At 40.0% G+C, this 19,877-nt stretch overlaps 2 protein-coding genes across 8 annotated transcripts in view; one reads left to right on the plus strand and one right to left on the minus strand.

The window, feature by feature from the left end:
- Position 1: 1 nt before the first annotated feature.
- On the minus strand, positions 2-10,553 carry LOC115686745 (putative 1-phosphatidylinositol-3-phosphate 5-kinase FAB1D). Of its 7 annotated transcripts, none has more exons than XM_056307439.1 (14): positions 10,360-10,552; positions 8,471-8,566; positions 8,272-8,380; positions 8,122-8,155; positions 7,344-8,045; positions 6,843-6,987; positions 6,410-6,748; positions 4,751-5,575; positions 4,155-4,498; positions 3,613-3,739; positions 3,247-3,402; positions 1,183-2,655; positions 842-1,108; positions 2-623 (listed from the first exon to the last, which is right to left on the minus strand). In XM_056307439.1, exons 2-14 carry the CDS (start codon positions 8,510-8,512, stop codon positions 297-299), a joined length of 4,890 nt encoding a protein of 1,629 aa, XP_056163414.1. In that variant the 5' UTR covers positions 8,513-8,566; positions 10,360-10,552; the 3' UTR covers positions 2-296. The 7 variants fall into 7 exon arrangements, with proteins under 7 accessions (XP_056163414.1, XP_056163421.1, XP_056163408.1 ...); XM_056307446.1 differs by lacking the exon at positions 10,360-10,552 and adding an exon at positions 10,128-10,219; XM_056307433.1 differs by having other exon boundaries at positions 7,344-8,042; positions 8,272-8,566.
- The window catches only part of LOC115663696 (putative laccase-9), a 96,174-nt gene continuing 82,328 nt past the window's right edge, over positions 6,032-19,877 (plus strand). The window contains exon 1 of the mRNA XM_056307468.1: positions 6,032-6,035. The gene's annotated coding sequence lies outside the window, so the exon portion shown is untranslated. The remainder of the gene's footprint in view (positions 6,036-19,877) is intronic.

The raw sequence follows: 19,877 nt of genomic DNA on the forward strand, positions 1-19,877 counted from the left end.
ATTGCTTTGTAACAACCTTTGACTTTTCATTGATTTCAAACAATAGCATGCCTCAACAACCTGGACCCTTTACACTTCCTCAACACTGACCAAAAAAGATATTATCCCATGTTGGATACTGAAACCTATAGAAATGAAACCTATCCCCGGAAATTTGCTAAAAATTGCACAATGACGGGGTGAAGCATATACACTGCAGACGGCATATTTACACTGATAGCGGACAGGCTGAATTTCACTGCAAATAAAAAGAAATTGATAGCCAAAATGGACATTGATCTGTGCAGAAAATCCATTCATGTCCCCTCACGTTGGGATTCCGACTTGGAAGAGTCATCACTAATGGCGCAAATCTCGCAAGTATCAGTAGAACCTTGTGAGCACCAATTGTCTGGGACGCACAAGAAATGTGCAGACATGAACTTTCTGAATCTCTTCTTATACTCCTTTGGAGAGATGACAGTTGGTGACTGATTTTTAGGGACATAGAGCGAGGACTTAACCCATGTCTCCAACTGCTTGTCCCAGGTATACTGCCGAAGATAATCAATTATCCCACAAACAAGCTCTTGCTTCTGCTGATCGACTACCACAAGCAACGAATAGTCCATCACATTAATCGACTGAACAACAGAACAAAAGTGGAGTCAGATAACCGCCATTACGATCTCATTTCTATGCAGATGCACTAAAACTTATGACTACGGATGAAAGGATAGTGCATGTTCAACAGCAAACCCATGGCAAGTGTCCTCACCACAATATGGCATGTAAAATGATTTCTTACCGAGGCAAGATACATAATAACATGACCAGAAAATCACTTCAACTGCCAACTTACATTGAGAAAACTTGTATCATTCCATACAGCCCGTAGTAGGAGACGCTTTGCTTTGTTACTGACGTACAACGGAGATGAGTTCATGTCATTGACAAAATTCTGATCCAAGAGAACATCTCCCACTCCATCAGTAGCTGAATTGAGCCGGGCATGTAGAGCCCCTTTCAGATCGTACTGTCGAGTAATATTTCGACCAAAAGTAAGGTTCTCCATCACCATCAGATCATGCCTAGCTTCTTTTCCACTCTTACTTTGCCTTAAGGTCACCTACATAAGAAGCGGAAATGCTAAGAACATAGAATGTAAATGACGGAGAGGTAGTATGGTTCAAGTGACAAAACCTGGTAGATCCCTAAAACTTTTGCAAGACAAGTCTGGTTCCCAGACTCAAATGAATGTTTCATGTACTTGAAATAGTGGGGGGCAAACTTCTCAAAGGAATCAAATTCAGTCTTCTTAATTTCCTTGATAATGAACCTATCATCCAGAGTCTTAGCAAAGATAGATTTGCTCTTTCCACCTTTTGCATCCCAGTTCCTACACCGGCTTAATGAAGCAATAAAATCAACCTCAGACAAGCAACATGAGCTCCTGAGATTGCGGAACTCATTAGCATACAAACAAACTACTGAGTATTTACCCTTCACCAGCGACTTTGTCACTCCCAAAGATACTTCTGCTTTAAAATTTTCTGGTGGAAGCAAAGAATCCAACAAGACCAACCCATCAAAGCTGCATAACCGTGACTCTTCTGAGAAAGTGTTTCTCGATGAATGAACACTATCTGAGTCCAACGAACCATTTGAAGACCAATAAGAAGTGCTTGAAGGTACCCGAATCATGTTCTGCATATTCTCAGCTGCTTTACTAGCAACCCAACTGTCTGAACGACTATCATCAGTTACAAGATCTGTCATCGCAGGCTGATCATTCAATAAGGCCAAAGCACAAGCAATGATACTCGAGAGTTCACCCTCAGAGTCTGACAAGATATAATTATCATTTGCAAGAGGAATGTGCAGCCTTGAGCCTTCCTCGGATATTAACTGATGAGTTGTGACCAAGTACTCAGAAGTTTGGCTACTAACAAAATCAAATCGTGGTGAGTAGCCTCTTAGAAGTTCATTCATGTAGAACTCCTTAATCTCTGTAAACGGTTTCCAGAACCATCCATTCACACTTTGGCATGTGGAGAAGAGTGAACTCTGCGAAGTAAGACCTTGACTTTCTCTAATGCTGACAAAGGAACCAGATTTCAGGAGACTCATGGAATTCTGAATGGTTCTATGTACACTGGAATGATCAGGAGATGATTGATTCTCTGCTTTGCTAGAGTGATCATAAGATAAGACATCCGATCTTGAAAGGAGATTCTGGTCAGATGATATACTCGAACTTAAATTGTCAGCTGTTGCTCCGCGAAGATCCTCAGAAGCTGTGATTACTTCGGATAGATCATCCTGCTCATGTTCTCTAATGGGACTTTCAATAGGGATATCCTTGACTGAAAATTCTCTTTCTACCTCAAGAGGTTCTTTGATTGGAACCTCTCTAACAGAAAAGTCATTTGCTCCCAAATCTGTCCCTTCATTTCCTCTACCTGCAGCACCGTCCGTATTTGATTCAGGTTGTTGAGCTGCTTTTCCAGAGGAAACAGCAGCCGCCTTTGGAGGATCAGCAGAGAGGAGATAGTGGAGTCGTCTATCCCAAATGAATGATTCAAGTAAAAGCTCCCACAACAACCGGTTCACAGCAAGCAACTTATAAGCGTTCTGGCCTGGATTCTCATTCTTGACAGCATTCTGAATGCTCAACTGATCCCACCCAGAAAAAAGAGTGTCAGTCTGAGATAACAGCTCTTATAGTATAGAGAAAAAGGGCAAGATTAAAAGTCAACCGTGTCTAATGAGAATCAGAAAGCAGATACAAACTACAAACTAGAGGGATCAGCATCCTCTTTCTAATGATCCTACAGAAGTAGCCTGTGCAACACCAATGCAGGTCCGTCATACTTGAAAAAATGCTGAAAATATTAATATTCATCCAAGAAAACACCAAAACAGACTAGGCGAAGTAATGCACCTACTCGGCACAGGCATATATTCGTAGCTTAAGAGGAGCCAGTTTGTTGTTCTATTGAGAAAACATATCTAAACTAGGACAAGCCACAAGAACAAAACAATTACAACATTACAAAGTACTGATCTATTGACCCAGACATGCTGAGTAGTAAGAATAGGAAAACTGAAATTGTGCATGTCAAAAGTGCTCAAATTTTTTTGATAACATTAAAGAGAAAAACCTAGAACACTTCCTATGGAGCAACATAACAGGGAAAAGCCATATATAGAGAACCTTTGAGTGTAGCTCCTCATGCACTTATGTCAGAAGAGTAAGGAGACTACCTCAAAATCATGGCTTTCCTGCTTCAACATCTCTTTGATGTCAGAGAATGCCTTCGGTAAATCTATTTGATGCACAACAGATCCTGCAAATTGGGGCCCTATCTTCTTTAAGGTGCGTTCAACTTCTGCAAATAGCAGCATCCCTTTCGTGTATACCTTAATGCAAAAGGAAATGAAATAATTACTTTCAAGTCAGGTATAAGAAATAAGGAGAAAAAGAGTGGCCAAGCACCACCAAAGTGGAGTGGTGTGTCCAGTGTTGGGGTGAACATGCACTTGCTTTTAAAAACCCTCTGTGTAAGCGCATGTGTGTGCACCTTCTTAACCATTGCAACTCATGATAACAGGTAGAGTAAGATCCCATACTTTCTCAATTTCTTTTGCAAACCACTCTGATCTGATTGAACTATTACACTCCAGTTTCTGGGGTGGCATTGATATGGTGTATGTTGTGACCGGGGAGTATCTGAACATCGCAACAACTGGGCCTAATCTGCATCAGCATGAACAAGCCCGTCAATCTCTCACTTTAGAAGAACAAACCAACATAATATGAATGAATTGAGAAAGGGTGCAACAGAACTAAAATTGAACTAGTCTCTCCCATGTTACCCCACTAAACAGTCAAAAAGAGAACTCTCTCAAATGCAAACTCCAAACAGTTGGGTTCAGAATAGCATAGTGCTTAAACTGTAGAGTAGTTGCCAACTGCTTGGTAAAGCCTCTCTAGGTCGTGCAACATATACTTGTTACAGCAGAGCACATGGAAGGAAAATCAAAATATCATCTTCTTAACTATCCCCAGCCAGGGCATTGCTTGTTCACCTATCTGATGCTAGAATGTATTAAAATATTGCTTTTCCAACCAAATAAGAGAATAAGATCACAGCTGAGGCAACTTTGCATACCCAAAGAAGTAGAGGAAGTCTCTTTGAAGAGAATGCCCACAGCTAGCCAATCTAGCAAACGATGAATGGTAAGAAAAACTGAGCTCAAGGAACTTTCCAAATGACAGGCACCGGGCAGCAGTAGAGATTAAAACTCTTTTCGTTGATCTTGTAGATCCATTGAATCCACTGAAAGGTTTACATTTACCACATCGACTCCACATCCAAAGCTTTCCTTCTCCTTCTCCCGGTAATTGCTTATCATTTGGAAGCCGCTTCACTTGGATTGTTAACTGCTCATTATGATGTGCATAGTAATAGAAATGAGCTTCTGGCAGTCCACCACATGCAGTGCACTGGCTTCTCTGCACAATCAGAAGCCTCTATAAGCGCAATTCTAAAAGAAGACTTCTTAAGACACATGTTAACGATGCAATTTTCCTAGCAAGTTTAGTCTAAGATTAATAAAATAGGAAAAGACAGGCAATGGCCTCTTCAAATTCGAAGCCTTAGATATTTTCTTCAAGCAAAACTAATTCATTTCTCAGAGTAGAAGATTATCAAGAAATTCAAATAGCATTTAACAGACTATCCTGGTAGACAGAATTACAATATACCTGATTGAGTATCTTATCTCGGAGAAACTTCCCTAGGGGAACATCAAAATTCTTGTAGAACGTAATACGAGAAAAATGGCTTTGCTCACACACATTTCCATTAAGGGCATTACGACGAGACACCAGAACTAAAATGCTCTGTGTATCAATCACTGTCATCATGTCACTCTTGTTTTCTATTGGGTCATTTCCATGAGCATCTTCTACCGATTCTGGAAGGACCTCAGAGGAAGCTAAAAAAGACTGGTCTTCTCCTTCATCGGGTGACTTTGCATCGTCCAGACAATCTTTTATGGCCACTGCATCTGAGCTTGCTGACAAGGAAGTAGGACTTTCAACATGACCATTTGGTTCCTTTCTAGTAAATCCCAAATATGACGACAAGGAAGGATAAGAAGAAGCGAGAGGAAAATTGACCCCTATAACTTTCTTCAGTGATGCTGAGAGGCTTGAGAATCCAGAAAATACAACCGGATTATATGGCTCATAAGAAAATGGTGAGCTTCCCCCCAATTCTGACTTCACATGATGGGAATCCCCATCATGGAATCCATTTGAAATGGGAACATCAACTGCACATGAGCTATGATTAGAAGTAGCCTCCCCATCACTGCGATCATGTATACCGTTGGATGCTGAGGTAGGGGATGAATGGTCACTTTGTGATGAATCTGCTATGCCAGCAAAAGGAATGGTTGAGAACATTGCTCTTTGATCAACAAGGAAAGCAGTCTCGAGGATCAGATGATAGGCTACACTGACTGAACACTGCACTATAGACTTAATCTTTTTCAGCTCGTCACTATGACTTCCTTTCAGCAAAATCTGCAACCAAGAATTGGTACAAGGTCAAGCAGGAATTTATCTTCCACAACATGATAAAAGAAGTTGGCAAAAATGAAACTGCCCGGAAGATTGCTAAAACCTGAAATGAGGACTATTGCAAACCATTCTGACCAGACTCAATGGAAGTGTGCATAGATAACCACATCCAAAGGCATAAAGTAAGTACAATGTAGCAAGAGTAGAAAGGCACACGGCCTCTTTGTAAGCAGCACTCAAAGGCATAGCTAGCTTACCTATGTTGAGAATGTATGGTCTCTAAAACTGCATCCATAAAAGGTGCCCAAACTCAATAAATTGTGTAATAATTCAGATATCTTTACCTTAAAAGCTAATCAAAACAACTTAGCATAATCACAAAGAAACTTGGCAAATAAGAGCATATCTGGCCAACCAACAACTGAATGAACTTGTTTCAATCATCCTAATGAAAGAAACGTAATTTAAACTAAAGATCGTAAGTGCCCCAAGTCACTTTTCATACTTCAACCAACTAATTTAGGCCAGCAGTTTCTAATAGCATTGCTGTAGTTTTATTTCATATAACAAAAAGTGTAAAGTGTGGGCTTATTTAAAGTTGCAGATGAAACTTCTATGTGTCCCTTATCAGAAGAAAAATATATGGACCTCCAAATGTACACATGTCCAGAGAATGGATCAGCTCTCCAGTTAAAAGGGAGCCCAGACAGATTTTTTTCCACCATAAGAGAAATTCTAATTACTGATCCCAATCATTACAATGTCAACTAAACTTAAAGATACCAGGAGAAAGAAAGAATGCATGAAAAGAAAAAAAAAAAAGCAAACAACACTCACTGTACAACCAAGTCGTGTTGGACAGCCCTCAAGAAACATCAAAGTTTTGCTCGGTTTCTTCCCTCCTTCAACAAAACCAGCATGCTCCTCCACAAACTTTTCGATACGAAAGGATTCACATTGTTTTAGCTTCTGAATTGCCATAGTATCAGTTGAGACAATTGATGAGCCAGTGCAACGAGCTATTCTTTCCAAGCGATGGAGTTTCATATCAAAGACTAACGTTATTCCTTTTGCGAGAATAGATTCTTGAATATCACGAGAGACTGATTTTTCCACTAGAATTACATTCGGGTGGCACAGTCCAATCATCTCAACAATAGGTCTGAGATAATCCTCCTGTAAACTTTGAATGTCAATGAAGATAGAAAATATCAATAAAATCTAACGTACCAATAAATTGTTGGGTGTAACAGAATGCCTGACATTTTACCTGCTTCATTGCATTAAATGATGACAAACCACTCAATGACTGTCCAAGCATACCCTGAATCAAGAGCAACTTTGGATTCTTATAGTTTGTGGGCATGTGCTTGTGAGCGGCATGCTTTTTGAAAACAAGACCCCTAATTACTTGACTGCAAAACCAACAGTGGCATTATAAACATCTGATATTTTAATCGCAAGTATGCACGCATACATACATCAATAAACGGTAAAATAATTGCAAGAGGAAAACATGAATTGATTCTTTTCCAAGATAGAGTCTCGGTTTGGAAATCTGTTATAAAGCAGAAGAAACATGCAGCAAAACTGTAGCTTCTCCAACATGTTAATAGCAGATTAAACTGAAAACATTTTATAATCAACATAAAAATAAACATGCTACCTAATGTAACTTAGAAAGTAACGGCACACTCACACCACATCCTTTGCATAAACAATCAAATAGAAAATGCAGGCACTATTTGTCCCACTGGAAGAGCATACCAACCTTTGGCTGCGCGTACCAGTTGCTATGCATTTGATCTTTACATAGCCATCTGGACCAACTCCTTTTCCATCAACAGCATCAGGCTTCAAAAGGGAAGCGGCTTCCCATGATAATGAAGTTATTATGTCCGCCCAACTTGCACCACCCTCCATGGAAGGGGCAACACCAAAAGATCTAAGGAGTTGGGTGATAAGGGCCTTAAATTTTCCATTAATCACCTCGTCCAGCGCTTTCTGCTTTTCCTCTTTAAATCTGTAGCTCCCACCACCTTCATCTCTGTTGTTACTCAGAGAACTTGAACCGCCCCATTTTGTGCCATCACCGCATTCATCATCATCGTCATCGTTATAAGCCATACTACCCCGCATGTCATCCTCCGGGTCTTCTGCTTCTGGAGGATCCCAATCTATCTCATCAAGAAATCCTCTAGAATTTCCATTGTTTGTTACTCCATTAACAATTCTACTTTCATTTTCAACACCAATATAATTTACTTCCTGAAGATGGTTAGCCTGCCTATTTTCAACATCAATACTATTTTGTTTATGACCCCTGTTGAACTCTTTAAAATTGTTCTCCATTGCCATATTGGATCCTCCAACTCCGCTGCTAGTTGCTTCTGACATAGAGTCCTTATGCTCCTCCCATCTATAAGAAGAATCTTCTCGACTACTGGGTATAGTACCTTCTTCTTGATTGCTTCTGAAATTTGAAGTGCTAAATAATTAATTAACTTGGTGGCGTGCTTTTACATGGAAGAGAAAGGACAGATGCATACCTATAATTGGGGTTCAGGTCCACTGAAAATTCACCTAAAATGAAAAGATTGAAGTTAGTGCTTATGTATGAGCCAAAAACTAAACTAATGACTTTCTCAAACAAGTGAATATGTACGAGGCAAACTTGACAAAGCCCACAGAAAACTTACTGCAGCTTGAGACGGAGCTGTCACAGCTTGACAATGAAGTTGTTGGACTAATTGTCGGCGTTTCATAAGGGCTCATGACATCCCTCCTTGTAGAATCTCGCTCCTTCATCTTATCACAGAATTTACAGTGTAATAAGATGGCCCCATCATTCAATTTTGAGATAATTTCATTTTGGTGATTCTTGTTCCCATTGGATACCTTTGATAGTTCCGAACCACAGACATGACACATAGTGCACATCTGATCCTTGTATGTCTCAGCAACCACTTATTTTGCCGCTTCAACTTCAGTCACCTTTTAGTTTCAAGAAACACATCCAATGGTTGATAAAGATTGTCAATTTCCTTCCATTTGAAGAAAATAATAATGCTTCCGTAATCACTAGAGGAATACAACATCGACTTTATGAGTAACAACCAAATAAACCGAAATAAGCAAATCCATCAATGTACAACTAAATCAAGCGTCAATAGAATCCCTGGTATGCAATCATTGTTATCATAATTGACTAACGTGGTCAACTCCCAAAGTCCATAATTACTACATACGTAAGCGTTCATCCTACTTATTTTAGCACATATACCTATTTTATATATCACATATTAGACCTACTGATCTTAAGCAGGAAGGCTATTCACATCCTCTCATACAAATCCCATAAGGACTAATATCTGGAAAAATAAAAGTTCACCCGTCCATCTGAGGAAACGGTATGGGTGCATATACCAGCGGGTACAAGCGTTTTCTTGCTGATAAAACCAAATACATTCTTTTGCTACAAAAAGTTGGGAGAGCGATACTACGAAACTCAAGCGGATATGGAGTTAGGACACAAGTGGGCCCTACCTACTAAACCAAGTCTTATTGTCTGTTTGGAATAGCTTATTTAAGTTACTTACTTAAAATTGTCCCAAATAAAAATTAGTCGAAGTTATTGAAATGTCGGAATTCAACATGATTTTAAGTGTCAAGTTCATAGTTTCTAATTCCAAGTATTAGAAGTACAAAGTAAAGTATCTAAAAAAGGTATAAGCAACGCCGAACAAGTATATTAGTTAAGAAAACAACACCCATTACCAAACAAAAAATGACAAATTTACACAATGTGTCGGTTGGGATCATGTATAAAATCCAATGGCAAGAGGGAAAGCAGAAAGATAAGACGGAAAGTAAGTACTACAACAGGAAGAAAGAAAACCACATCAGATCTCTAAAATAACTACGCTAATATGTTAATCCGAAGAAGATTAAGAATGCACTTGCCGTCTATGAGCACATCCCATTAAATCCTACTATAAGATCCATTAGGGAGGGAAGAAAAGCCACATACATCCTGAAGCTGCTACATATGGAATTCGACGTGACAAAATTCGCAACAAGGAGCCAATAAGCGCACTACCCAAATAGGCGTAGAGCGACAAAAGTAGGCTGAACTTTACAAGTCCTCCAAAAACCAAGACTTCCTATCCCAGTACATAAGTTTCGATATCCTGATCAGGTAATTATCCGGATCCACCATACGGAAATTCAACCCAAACTTCAATCCAAACAGATCAAATTTTGCAATCGGCACCAAACCTGATCCGGTGCAAACCGCCTCGCAAAAACATTCAATTCTTCCAACCACCAACCGAAAAAGGAAAAACAGAAGTTGCCGGAAGTAAATTCGCAGGGCGATGAATTGGCACCGTAAAGACTAAAGAACCGAGGAACAAACTAAACAAAAGTACTGATTCTTCACCTCGTCCAAGAAAATAAATCATCAGGCAAAGTCAAAAGAAATGGATAAAACTAGAACAGAATATTCCATTCACGACCCCAAAAAAAAGAAAGAAAAAGAAATCCCCCGACGAACCAGGAAAAACCGCGGCCTCCGACGGCTCCGGCGATCAACCGATCAACTGAATCAACCGATATCTTGAACCAAGATCACGCGATTCCCGTATTAAAAAATAAAACGGGAGGAGGAGAAGAAACCGAAGATCAAAAACCAGAAGGATTAACTTGGAAGCACTAAGCTAACCGAGTTCACAAGAAACGGAAGAATCCAAAGAACAAGGAAACGGGAAGGGCGAGGAATGGCGTACCGCCGAAGCGATTGACGGAGCGACGGAGGATTTGGTGGCGACCTGCTCCGCCGAATCCGCGCCGGGCATGACGGCAGCGAAGTGCGACGAAGGACCTCTCTCTCTCTCTCTCTCCCTCCAACTAGCGGAAATTCCAAGGCGCGCGCGCGCGAGCTCCACTGCCGCCGCCGCCGCCGCCCCCGACGCCGCAGATCGACACTGCAAATCGGATTTGGACTCGGATGAGAGAGAGAGCGAGAGCTCTAGAGAGAGAAAACGAAGCAGTAGAGAGAGAGAGAGAGACGATGGAGAGGAAGAAGGGAGAAGAAAGGTATTTGAAAGCGAGCGACCACTAGCACTGCGTTGCTCTCTCTCGCCGCGAAATGTTTTTTTATTCGCTTTTTTTTAATTGGTATTTTAATTTAATTCCCTTATTTATTCCATTTTATTTTATTTTATTTTATTTTACGCTCGCGGTAAATAAATTCTTGGTGCGAACCCGTACGTTACCGCCGCGCGCTAGATTTCAGTAGATTCTGTCCGCGTACGTACGCCGCCCCCGAACCCGACAGTATTCTCGGGAGTCGCGCTGCGAAGGTGTTGAATTACTCGTATTTTACGGTTTGGCCCCTAAAAAATGCTGATTCTTTCACTTACGTCCCTGCTTTTGTCGACGTGGCTTCTACCCGGACCTCCGATTCTTTCCCACCTTTTTCCTTAGCCAACTTCGATTATTTCCGCAAAAGCCCGACAACATACGCTGCATTTTTTGACCTAGAGAAAAAAAAAAATTGGGGGAAATTCGCGAATTTTAAATGAATTTTTCTTTTTTTTTTCTCTTTTTACTCTTTGGGTGTTCTAGATTATTCAATATCAACTGTTTAGACTTGTTGACTTTCTTGTTGTGGAGAGTTAGAAACCTTTGTTGTTGACTAGCGGATCCACGTGCCTCGTGTGTACACATACTTGGGATAATCAGAGGCTGATCGAGATATTAATTTTGGTTTCTTCCCTACTTTTTAATGGTGAAAAATGCAGCATCTAGTTCAAAAAAAAAAAAAAAGTTTCAAGTGACCATTCTAGCTGGCCACGGAATCACGTTAAAATTTTCCTTCCCATAAGGAAAAAAAAAAAAAAAAAGGGCCCGGAGCATAGTTCAAACACAATCCAACATTGCCTGCAAAATTCGAAAAATTCATCTACTGATGATGTTCCTAACAAAAATCCGCGGAGGATTCATGTATCGAGCTCTACGATCGAGCACGACAATATTTCTTGCCAAGAGAAAGAAAAAACGAAACAAGGAGATTCATTGCCGTGACATTGCATCTCTCAAGCATTAAAGCACCGGGGCAATCAATGCGGCATGTCGTGGCACATCGAACTCGTGTCCATACCCAATATTAACGCATTAATCACACGGATTAATGCGTAATTTGCCTCTGATACGGTCATTAAAGTTTGCAGAATTCTCTGTACGGAGGCCGCGTGTAGAAATATCTAGATACGAATGCAAAGAAAACTCATCATTTTATTTTGTTTTTTGGTCTCGTGAAGTCGTCAATTAGGTTTTATTAGAAAGTCACATCACTTAAATCTAATTCGAATTCCCCTTGACCATGCACGAATCTTTGGTTTCGGGGAAGAGGTCAATCGAGAACTTTTGAAACCAAAGGACCGACATGTGCAAGCGTGTACCGAGGAATCGGTCCCTCAAATTGAAATCTGGATGCGACAATGATGCACCCAATAATTTATGGAGAAATATATATATAATCCGGAGCTTATTCAATTGGGGTTGTTAATATTAATTAATGAGTGCTTCTCCGGTCATTAGATCCAGGGGATATATAACATAGACTTAAAGTACTGGTGGGAATCGTTTGGCACTTATTCTCGGTTTGGATTAGTGCCTTTCCGCATACTGGGCCTACTTTTTCTTAGGCGGGATTGCCTCAACAAACGCTTTCTTTCTCGAGATTTTGAGTATAGCGAAACGACTTTTTACTCTATGGAAGGGTTGAGTAAGTATTCTTAGACCCTGGCACTCCCGATCAAGCTATGCTTTCGAGATTGTTTCCTTATTACCGATCAGGTTACGTCTGATCAGGACCATCCGCGGATCATCTGTTAAGGATGAGTGCACTTATATTAATGAGTTAGCCCCCCATTAGCGTGGATTCTATGCGAGCGACTCATTGCCATTGGAGAGAGATTAGTTCTCACATGTGTGTGTCGGTTGCTTTTGTATTATTTATTAAGCAAATATACGCAATGCCAAAACTACAAAGGTATTGAACTGCCATGACATTTAAAGTAAGCTTGATTATCGATTTAGACCAACAGACAACTGAGTCTATATTAAGCTCAAAAGGTAAATGAGCAAGCTTGAAAAGGTACCACATATGTAGAAACTCAACCTGTGACAAGCTTGGGCATGTCTAGCGAGCGACAGTTGACCCGACTTGAGAGTCTAGCACTCAACTTTCTGACCGGGTGTTATCTCAAGTATAAATATCAAACGAGGTCAACCAACATGCATGAACCATGTGGGTGTTGCAAATATCACCATAAAAGTAAAAGGAGGGGCAGCAAAAATGGAATTTGAGGTAGTGAACAGCATGCAAATTGCAATCAAGAAATGGTAGATAAAGAGGATACGGAATCCCACAAATGATAGGAATATGTACTCATCAACTTAATTATGGTTGATCGAAGTACTTCATCACATTTATGGACGGATTAAGAGGGGTTGGAGGGGCCCCAGCCCCTAACTTTTAGATGTTATGCCTAGATCTCGGCATTTCTTTAAAGTTCTACATGTTGGTCAATTAATCTCGGCCCTGCTAAAATTTTCAAACTTCTTCACATCACTAACTTTAAGAAGTATTCTCCGAATTGAGAAATAATTTGCTTGGGTAAGGGCGAAATGATTGAATTTAACCACTAGGTCTATCTCAATTTTGGCATCACCGATATCCATTAAAAACTTACACACTATCAGCTTATTATAAGAGATTCTTAAGAAACTAGTTATAAAATTAAAAGCTAGTGATGGAGGGAACAAGAGTTAAGAGCCATTTATCCATCAAAAGATCATTAAGGTAGTCACGATCTTACTCCAAGTCCATGCCTGACCACAGTAAAACCAAGCACCAATGGATCTAAGCAGAACAAGGCCTGAAGACCAAGGAAAAATTATTTAATCAGTTATAAACCCGTTGTACGGATGTCAATTCAGTCATAAACTTTTCAATTTTACCAATCTTAGTTTTAAACATTTTCGCGAAGTTCTAATGTGGTCTTTCCGACCAATTTTCATCGAAAATCACTGACGTGGCGATCCAGTCATCACTGGCCGTCCTACATGGCACACCGTCACGACAGCGATTTCCAGCGAAAATTAATCAGAATGACTAAACTGAAATTTCGAGCATAGATTTATGACTGAATTGGCAAAATAAAAAAGTTTGGGATTGAATCGGCATCCGTACAATAGATTTATGATCAATTGGACAATTTCCCCCGAGACCAACAACACGGATTTATGTTAGACCACAGATGATGTGTGGAAATGGAGAGGAGTCGTTTTCTCTTTCGCAGCATCGGTCGTCACTTGCCAAAGAGGACGGTGCGCTCTCGAGTTCTATTGGCTTCCGGTAGTCTAAGGAGTCGGATCATCTGGGTAAAATGCCCCGTGATGAAAATGGGAGAATTGATTCGCACTAACGTAAACATCCATTGGGTTTTTTCCTATGGAAATTTTGGGCGTGCAGTGTTTTGAAAGCACAGAAAGAGAATATTCCTTCGGCATAAGAATGAACCGGGAGGTGGTGATGAATGACCTTTTTTTTTTTTTTTATCACAATCGTTGTCAAACTATACATGTAAAAGCGAATTAGTATTTCATAAAACACGATGACATAAAAATACGTCATATGCTAGTTTTCATTAATACATGTATAAAAGGTTTAATATTTCTTTTAAGGATGGGAAAATTGTCCAAAAAGTCGTGAACATATTGCACTTTGACCAATTCAGTCCTACACTTTTCAATTTTGCCAATTAAGTCATAAACCGTTTCACGTTTTGCCAATTGAGTTCAACTGATCAATTATGGCCGGAAATTGATAACGTGGTCGCCGACGATCCCACGTGACATGACTATGGTCGACATTGACATTTTAATTAATTTATTTTTATTATTTCTTTTCTTTCTTTTTGGCTTGAGGGCTTGACCCTCGCTAAGACTAGGCGAGGGCGTCGAATTGCCTGGATTTGGTGAGGGCGTCGTGCACCCTCACTTTGGGATGAGCAACGGGCAAGGGCGGCGATGCCCTCACCCAGTGCCGGCGAGGGCATCCAGCCCTTAGGCCAAAAAGAAAAAAAAAGATAAAACCAAAAAAATTATTTAGAAATGTCCACATTAGCCCCGACTATCGCCGGCAACCATGTCATCAATTTCCAATCGAAATTAATCGGATGGACTCAATTAGCAAAACGTGAAAAGGTATAAGACTCAATTGACAAAATTAAAATGTTTATAATTGAATTAGTCAAAATGTAATAGATTTATGACTTTTCAGACAATTTTCCCTTTAAAGATTCACTAGAAATACATGAGAAATTAATCTAGTAACAACATCAGCATACCCGACAAAAGTAGCGGTTACATGGTTAAGTTTGCAATAGACAATTTGAAGGGTGGAGACTAAATTTCAGATTACAACTTTATATTAAGTAACCATTAGAAGTACGAGTTCTCGCTTGAATTGTTTGGAGGGAGCTATATAAGGAACTTAGGAATAACGGGATCGAGAGAATTTCTCCACCTTCCTAACCTTGCCCCGCTCTTCAAGCGTCGAATTAGTGTTGGAAGAATTGGGTTCAAGTGCATCCTATTCACGAAAATAAATTATACCGTTAGACCCTCGCATGATCATATGATTTATTGAATTTAGTGAACTACATGCCTGCACAACGAATTAACCCAATGAAAATACCTAAACGACCCCTCCAAACCCAACAGCTCTATCCACCCTTTATTATAGGTCATTAATCGGCGGGATATTTAGGACGCGAATGATAACCATCCTCTTCCAAAAACAATTCCTAGAACATAAACATATTTTTCTATTTCTGTTCCCAGGACGAGTTTCTAAGAAAAAAAACCCGTTTGATAACAGCATAAAATTTATATTTTCTGGAATAAAAACCCGTTTGATAACAACACAAATTTCTATTTCCCGGAACAGAAATCCATTTTTTTAGAAACCCTTTTGGGGATTTAGGGTTTTTAGGGGTTAAAGCCTCTTTTAAATCCCTAAACTAAGGAGTCTTAAAAAATACCATTTGGACACCTCAAAAATTTAAATTTCACTCAAAATGGGTGGCCATAGGTATTTTAAGCCATCCCGTAAAGTTTTGAAATTTTTTATTTTTTGATTTTTTTGAAAAAATTCACTAAATTTCCTATTTTCCCAAAATCTGAATTTTTTTATTTTCTGGAAATTTTTATGAATTTTTCTGGAATTTTTCAATTTTTATGGATTTCATGAAATTTTTTTTGAGATTTTTAGAAATTTTCCAGATTTTCTAAAAAAAATTTATGAAATTTATGATTTTTTTGATTTTTTTTTTCCAATTTTTCTGAATTTTCTATTTTTTTTTAATGATTTTTCTAATTTTTTGTAGAATTTTTTTTTTCCCGCCGGGAATGAACCGGTTCGAATCGGTATGACTTGGTCAAATTTAGGAAGAGATGTGTTTTGAAGAGAGAATACAGGTTTTTTTAAAAATAGTTTTCATTTCTCATTCAAAAACAGAAAACCTACTTTTTTTTTGTTCTGATTTTTGGTCCAGAATCAGTTTTGGAACAAAAAGTTGTTCTAGAAATAGAAAAATGAAATTGCGTTACCAAACGGATTTCTGTTCTAAACCTGTTTCCGGGAACAGAAAACTAGTTTTGGATAAAAACAGAATGGTTATCAATTCGCGCACTTAATGTCGACATGACATACTTCTATTAGGTAAGGCGATGAGGAAGAAGAGAAGAGAGTTCGGACTCTCTGGACCGCTTAACTTGATTTATCTCCTTAAAAGACATTATCTAAAAATGATGCGATGTACGCCGATCTCGAAAAATTCAATCGAGAATTCAATTCGCCCCTCAAATTGGGTCGACCGAGAAGGACCCACGTTCGAGGAAACATTGATTTGGAAGTCTTTTCGATCTTGGTGTGAACGACTTGTTCTTTGTGTGCCTAGAATTACCCACCAAGAAAGACCACAAAAAGAAAAGTAAGAGGTAGAAAGATTCAACCCAACTCAAGCATTCGATTGGATAGGAACCGTCGTGGGCAGACACGGCGGGTGGCGAACGAGAAGAGTAGGAACCAAACCTGAAATCGATGCGAAAGACTTCTGACAATTGGGCCCCCCCCCTTCGAAGCCGATTTCCACTTTGGTCCGGGGTCAAATTGAGAATTATAATTGTTTGGGCCCCATTGAATAAAAATAGCGAGTTTCGGAGCAAACGAAGGTACAACTTTGTCATACCCGCAAATACGTCAAAGTAGAGGGGCCAGCTCTTCAATTAAGAAGAAATTGCAGCTGTTTTTTCCTTCGTTTCGAAAGCATCGTCCGATCTAAATTCCGCAATATATTTGTTTTACTAGGGAATATTATTTTTCCCTCGTGGACGGCTCTTGTCTTTTGTACGGCATACAAAGCAATATATTTGTTTTACTAGGGAATATTATTTTTAGTGTCGCATAATCCGTTGACATCCTTTGTTTTTTTTTTATTCTCCGAGTGGAGCATGGCGCTACGCCCATCACAAAGTTTTTTTTTTTTTTATAACCCAGGGAACCCCGCACGACCGACAAATGTGAGGTAGGACCTCCTGAGGCGACACGCGCGCATCCACCACACACGTGCACCGGTAAGTCAGCCGCCCGCGGCGCCGGGATTCGAACACCCAACCTTTGCGAGAGGAAGAAGTGCTTTCCAGCAAGAAATACACCTGGGCCAGGGTGGTCGCCCATCACAAAGTTAGATGATATGTCAATGAAAAAAAGAGATTTCGAGTTATCAAAAAAGATAAAAAGGATGATCATTTCCTGCGAAACGATGGAGGGTAATTATTCTTTGAGTAGAGCAAGTGGGTCCGTGGGTCGTGCTATAAAGTTTAATAGTTAGTTTTTTTTAATATTTTTTTTATAAAGGTTAGCTTTGAAATGAATGAAAAGCGAGTCACGTAGAAGATAATCATCACGTTCATTCTTTGTTGTGTCGACAGCCTGCTTGTTTGGGATTAACAAATTTTTACTTTCCCGTTACGTGGGTTTCTAATGTCAATTTACATGTTAACACTTATATCGTGAAAATATCAGATATCCCGAATAAAAAAATTCGAAGTGTATGAATTAGGGGTGAGCATGATTCCAGAATAGAATTTGAAACCTGAGAACCTAATCTGTGGAAACCTGTAGGTTCCAGGTTCCAAGGTATGCAGGGTAGATTTCAGATTCAAAAAATTGGAGAAACTTGTTTCAACCGGTAGGTGGAACCTGGAATCAGAAACCTAAAACCTAAACAAGTTTTTTCTTGGTCTATGTCTTCGCGTGATCCTGCAGTGTTTTATGGCGTTAAATGATGAGTGTATAATCTGGAACCACTAGTATGAGTTTTCATTTTATGAAAATATCATAAAATGAAAACTCATACTAGTGGTTCCAGATTATACACTCATCATTTAACGCCATAAAACATTAACAGCGAGTGGTGGTCATTAAATGTGATGATTTACTGTAATTGTTCAATTAATAATACATGTGAAATTTGGGTAAACCCTGAAATCTGTGACGAGGGTAGATTCCGGATGGAACTTGGAACCGCCCACCCTTAGCCTGAATCGCAAGACTTTGATCGAGCAGAAAGCTGAAAAGATCGATCATCTATATTATGATTAAATAATTCATGAAAAAGAAAATTCATTTTTTATGACGCCCTTGGAGGGATAATTTGCTTGTAAGAATCATGCATGCTTTCATAATTTTCTCTTGGACTCTCCTTCTCTTATTTGTAATCATCTTTTTCCCTCTTTGATTTTGACGGCCTTCTTAGGAATTCATCCTCCTTTCCAATTGGAGGCCAAGAGATTTTCCCCCCCGCCCCTCCCCGTCATCCCCGCGCCAGCCATCCGGATCATCCGTACAGTTCCTCCCCCGCCGCGATGCCGACGCGTGTCCCGCAGGCACCGGGGCGCTCGACACGTGGACGAATCCCAGCGGGGCCCGCCCACGCCCCCATAATGGAGGAGGAGGAGGATTTTCTCGGAGGAGGGAGCTCTCCGATCCGACACTCAATGATGTACGGACCGGGCCAGGCCATCGCGCGCCCTGCGCGCCACGTGGGAGATCGGACGGCCGAAAGTGCCGCCGCGTCATAAGTGGGTCCCGGAACACCCGGGGCGTGTGTGTGGTGGGTCCCCCAATCGAACGGGGGGAGGGGCAATGATTGAGCTTTTTCCTTGATTGATTGAGAGGGACGAATTCGAAAATCAAAACGGAAATGAAGTCGCGCATCATCGGAATTCAAAAAAATTGCTCGACAGGCATCGCTTTCGATCGGATTCTTGGGCATTCGTGTTTTCGTCGGGTTTCGCGTCTTGGAAAAAGCTTTTGGCTAAAAAAAAACTTAAATTGGACCGTGCATTCGAGTTTCGAAAAATCTCTCTCCCGATGAGGTTTGGTCGGCCCCCCAACAAAAGAAAGAGAGATCGAAAACGTTTGGCTTTTGTTAAGATTTTACTGTTCATAAACTGGACAAGGTGAAGGAATAACCCCTTAGGGTTCCCCCTGAAAAAAAAAAAGGCCATTTGATTTCCGGGGGCGAGTGGTTGGCGTTTTGCGCCGCCTCGGCCCGGTTAGGTTTGATAGATGTAGAAAACGTGATGAGATGCATCGACCGTCATCTCCAGAAGTTCGATAGTTTACGCTGATATTCGTAATTCATCAATGGGGTTAGCGACGATTTTACGTTCCGGTTCAAGGTTCGACGTGCCTGATTCATGTAATTTGCCGAGAAAAAAGGTTATGTCTTCACATAAAAGTGCACAAGGGCAAGCATTGATTGTCAAAGTTAGCGTTCTCCGCTTAGGAAAGGATTTTTGTTGACGAGCGTTTCATGGGCATTTGGCTAGTAATTGTATAAAAAATTAATAATGCCATTTGCATTTAGCTAGTGACTGTATAAAGAAATAATAATACCGTTTTCGATTGTAACTATTTCGATCGCTTCATGTGCGATCAATTTCAAATGCTCGCAATAACTTTCTTATTTAGTTTTCGGTAACTATTATGGAATGGTCATTAAATATAGCATATGAGGCCGCAAGTGCATGAACAGTGCCGCTTAATTATAAGAATAAATTTTTCGTATTCTACACAGTCTGTCTACACGTTTTACTTTTCGTCATAACCGACGTTCATCATCAGTTTTTGTTTTTTTTTTTTTGGGATTGAAACGTATTCATC

This window comes from Syzygium oleosum, unplaced genomic scaffold (assembly GCF_021117445.2).
Source record: "Syzygium oleosum isolate NSW1041296 unplaced genomic scaffold, Sole_v2.1 Sole_v2.02, whole genome shotgun sequence".
Taxonomy (NCBI): domain Eukaryota; kingdom Viridiplantae; phylum Streptophyta; class Magnoliopsida; order Myrtales; family Myrtaceae; genus Syzygium; species Syzygium oleosum.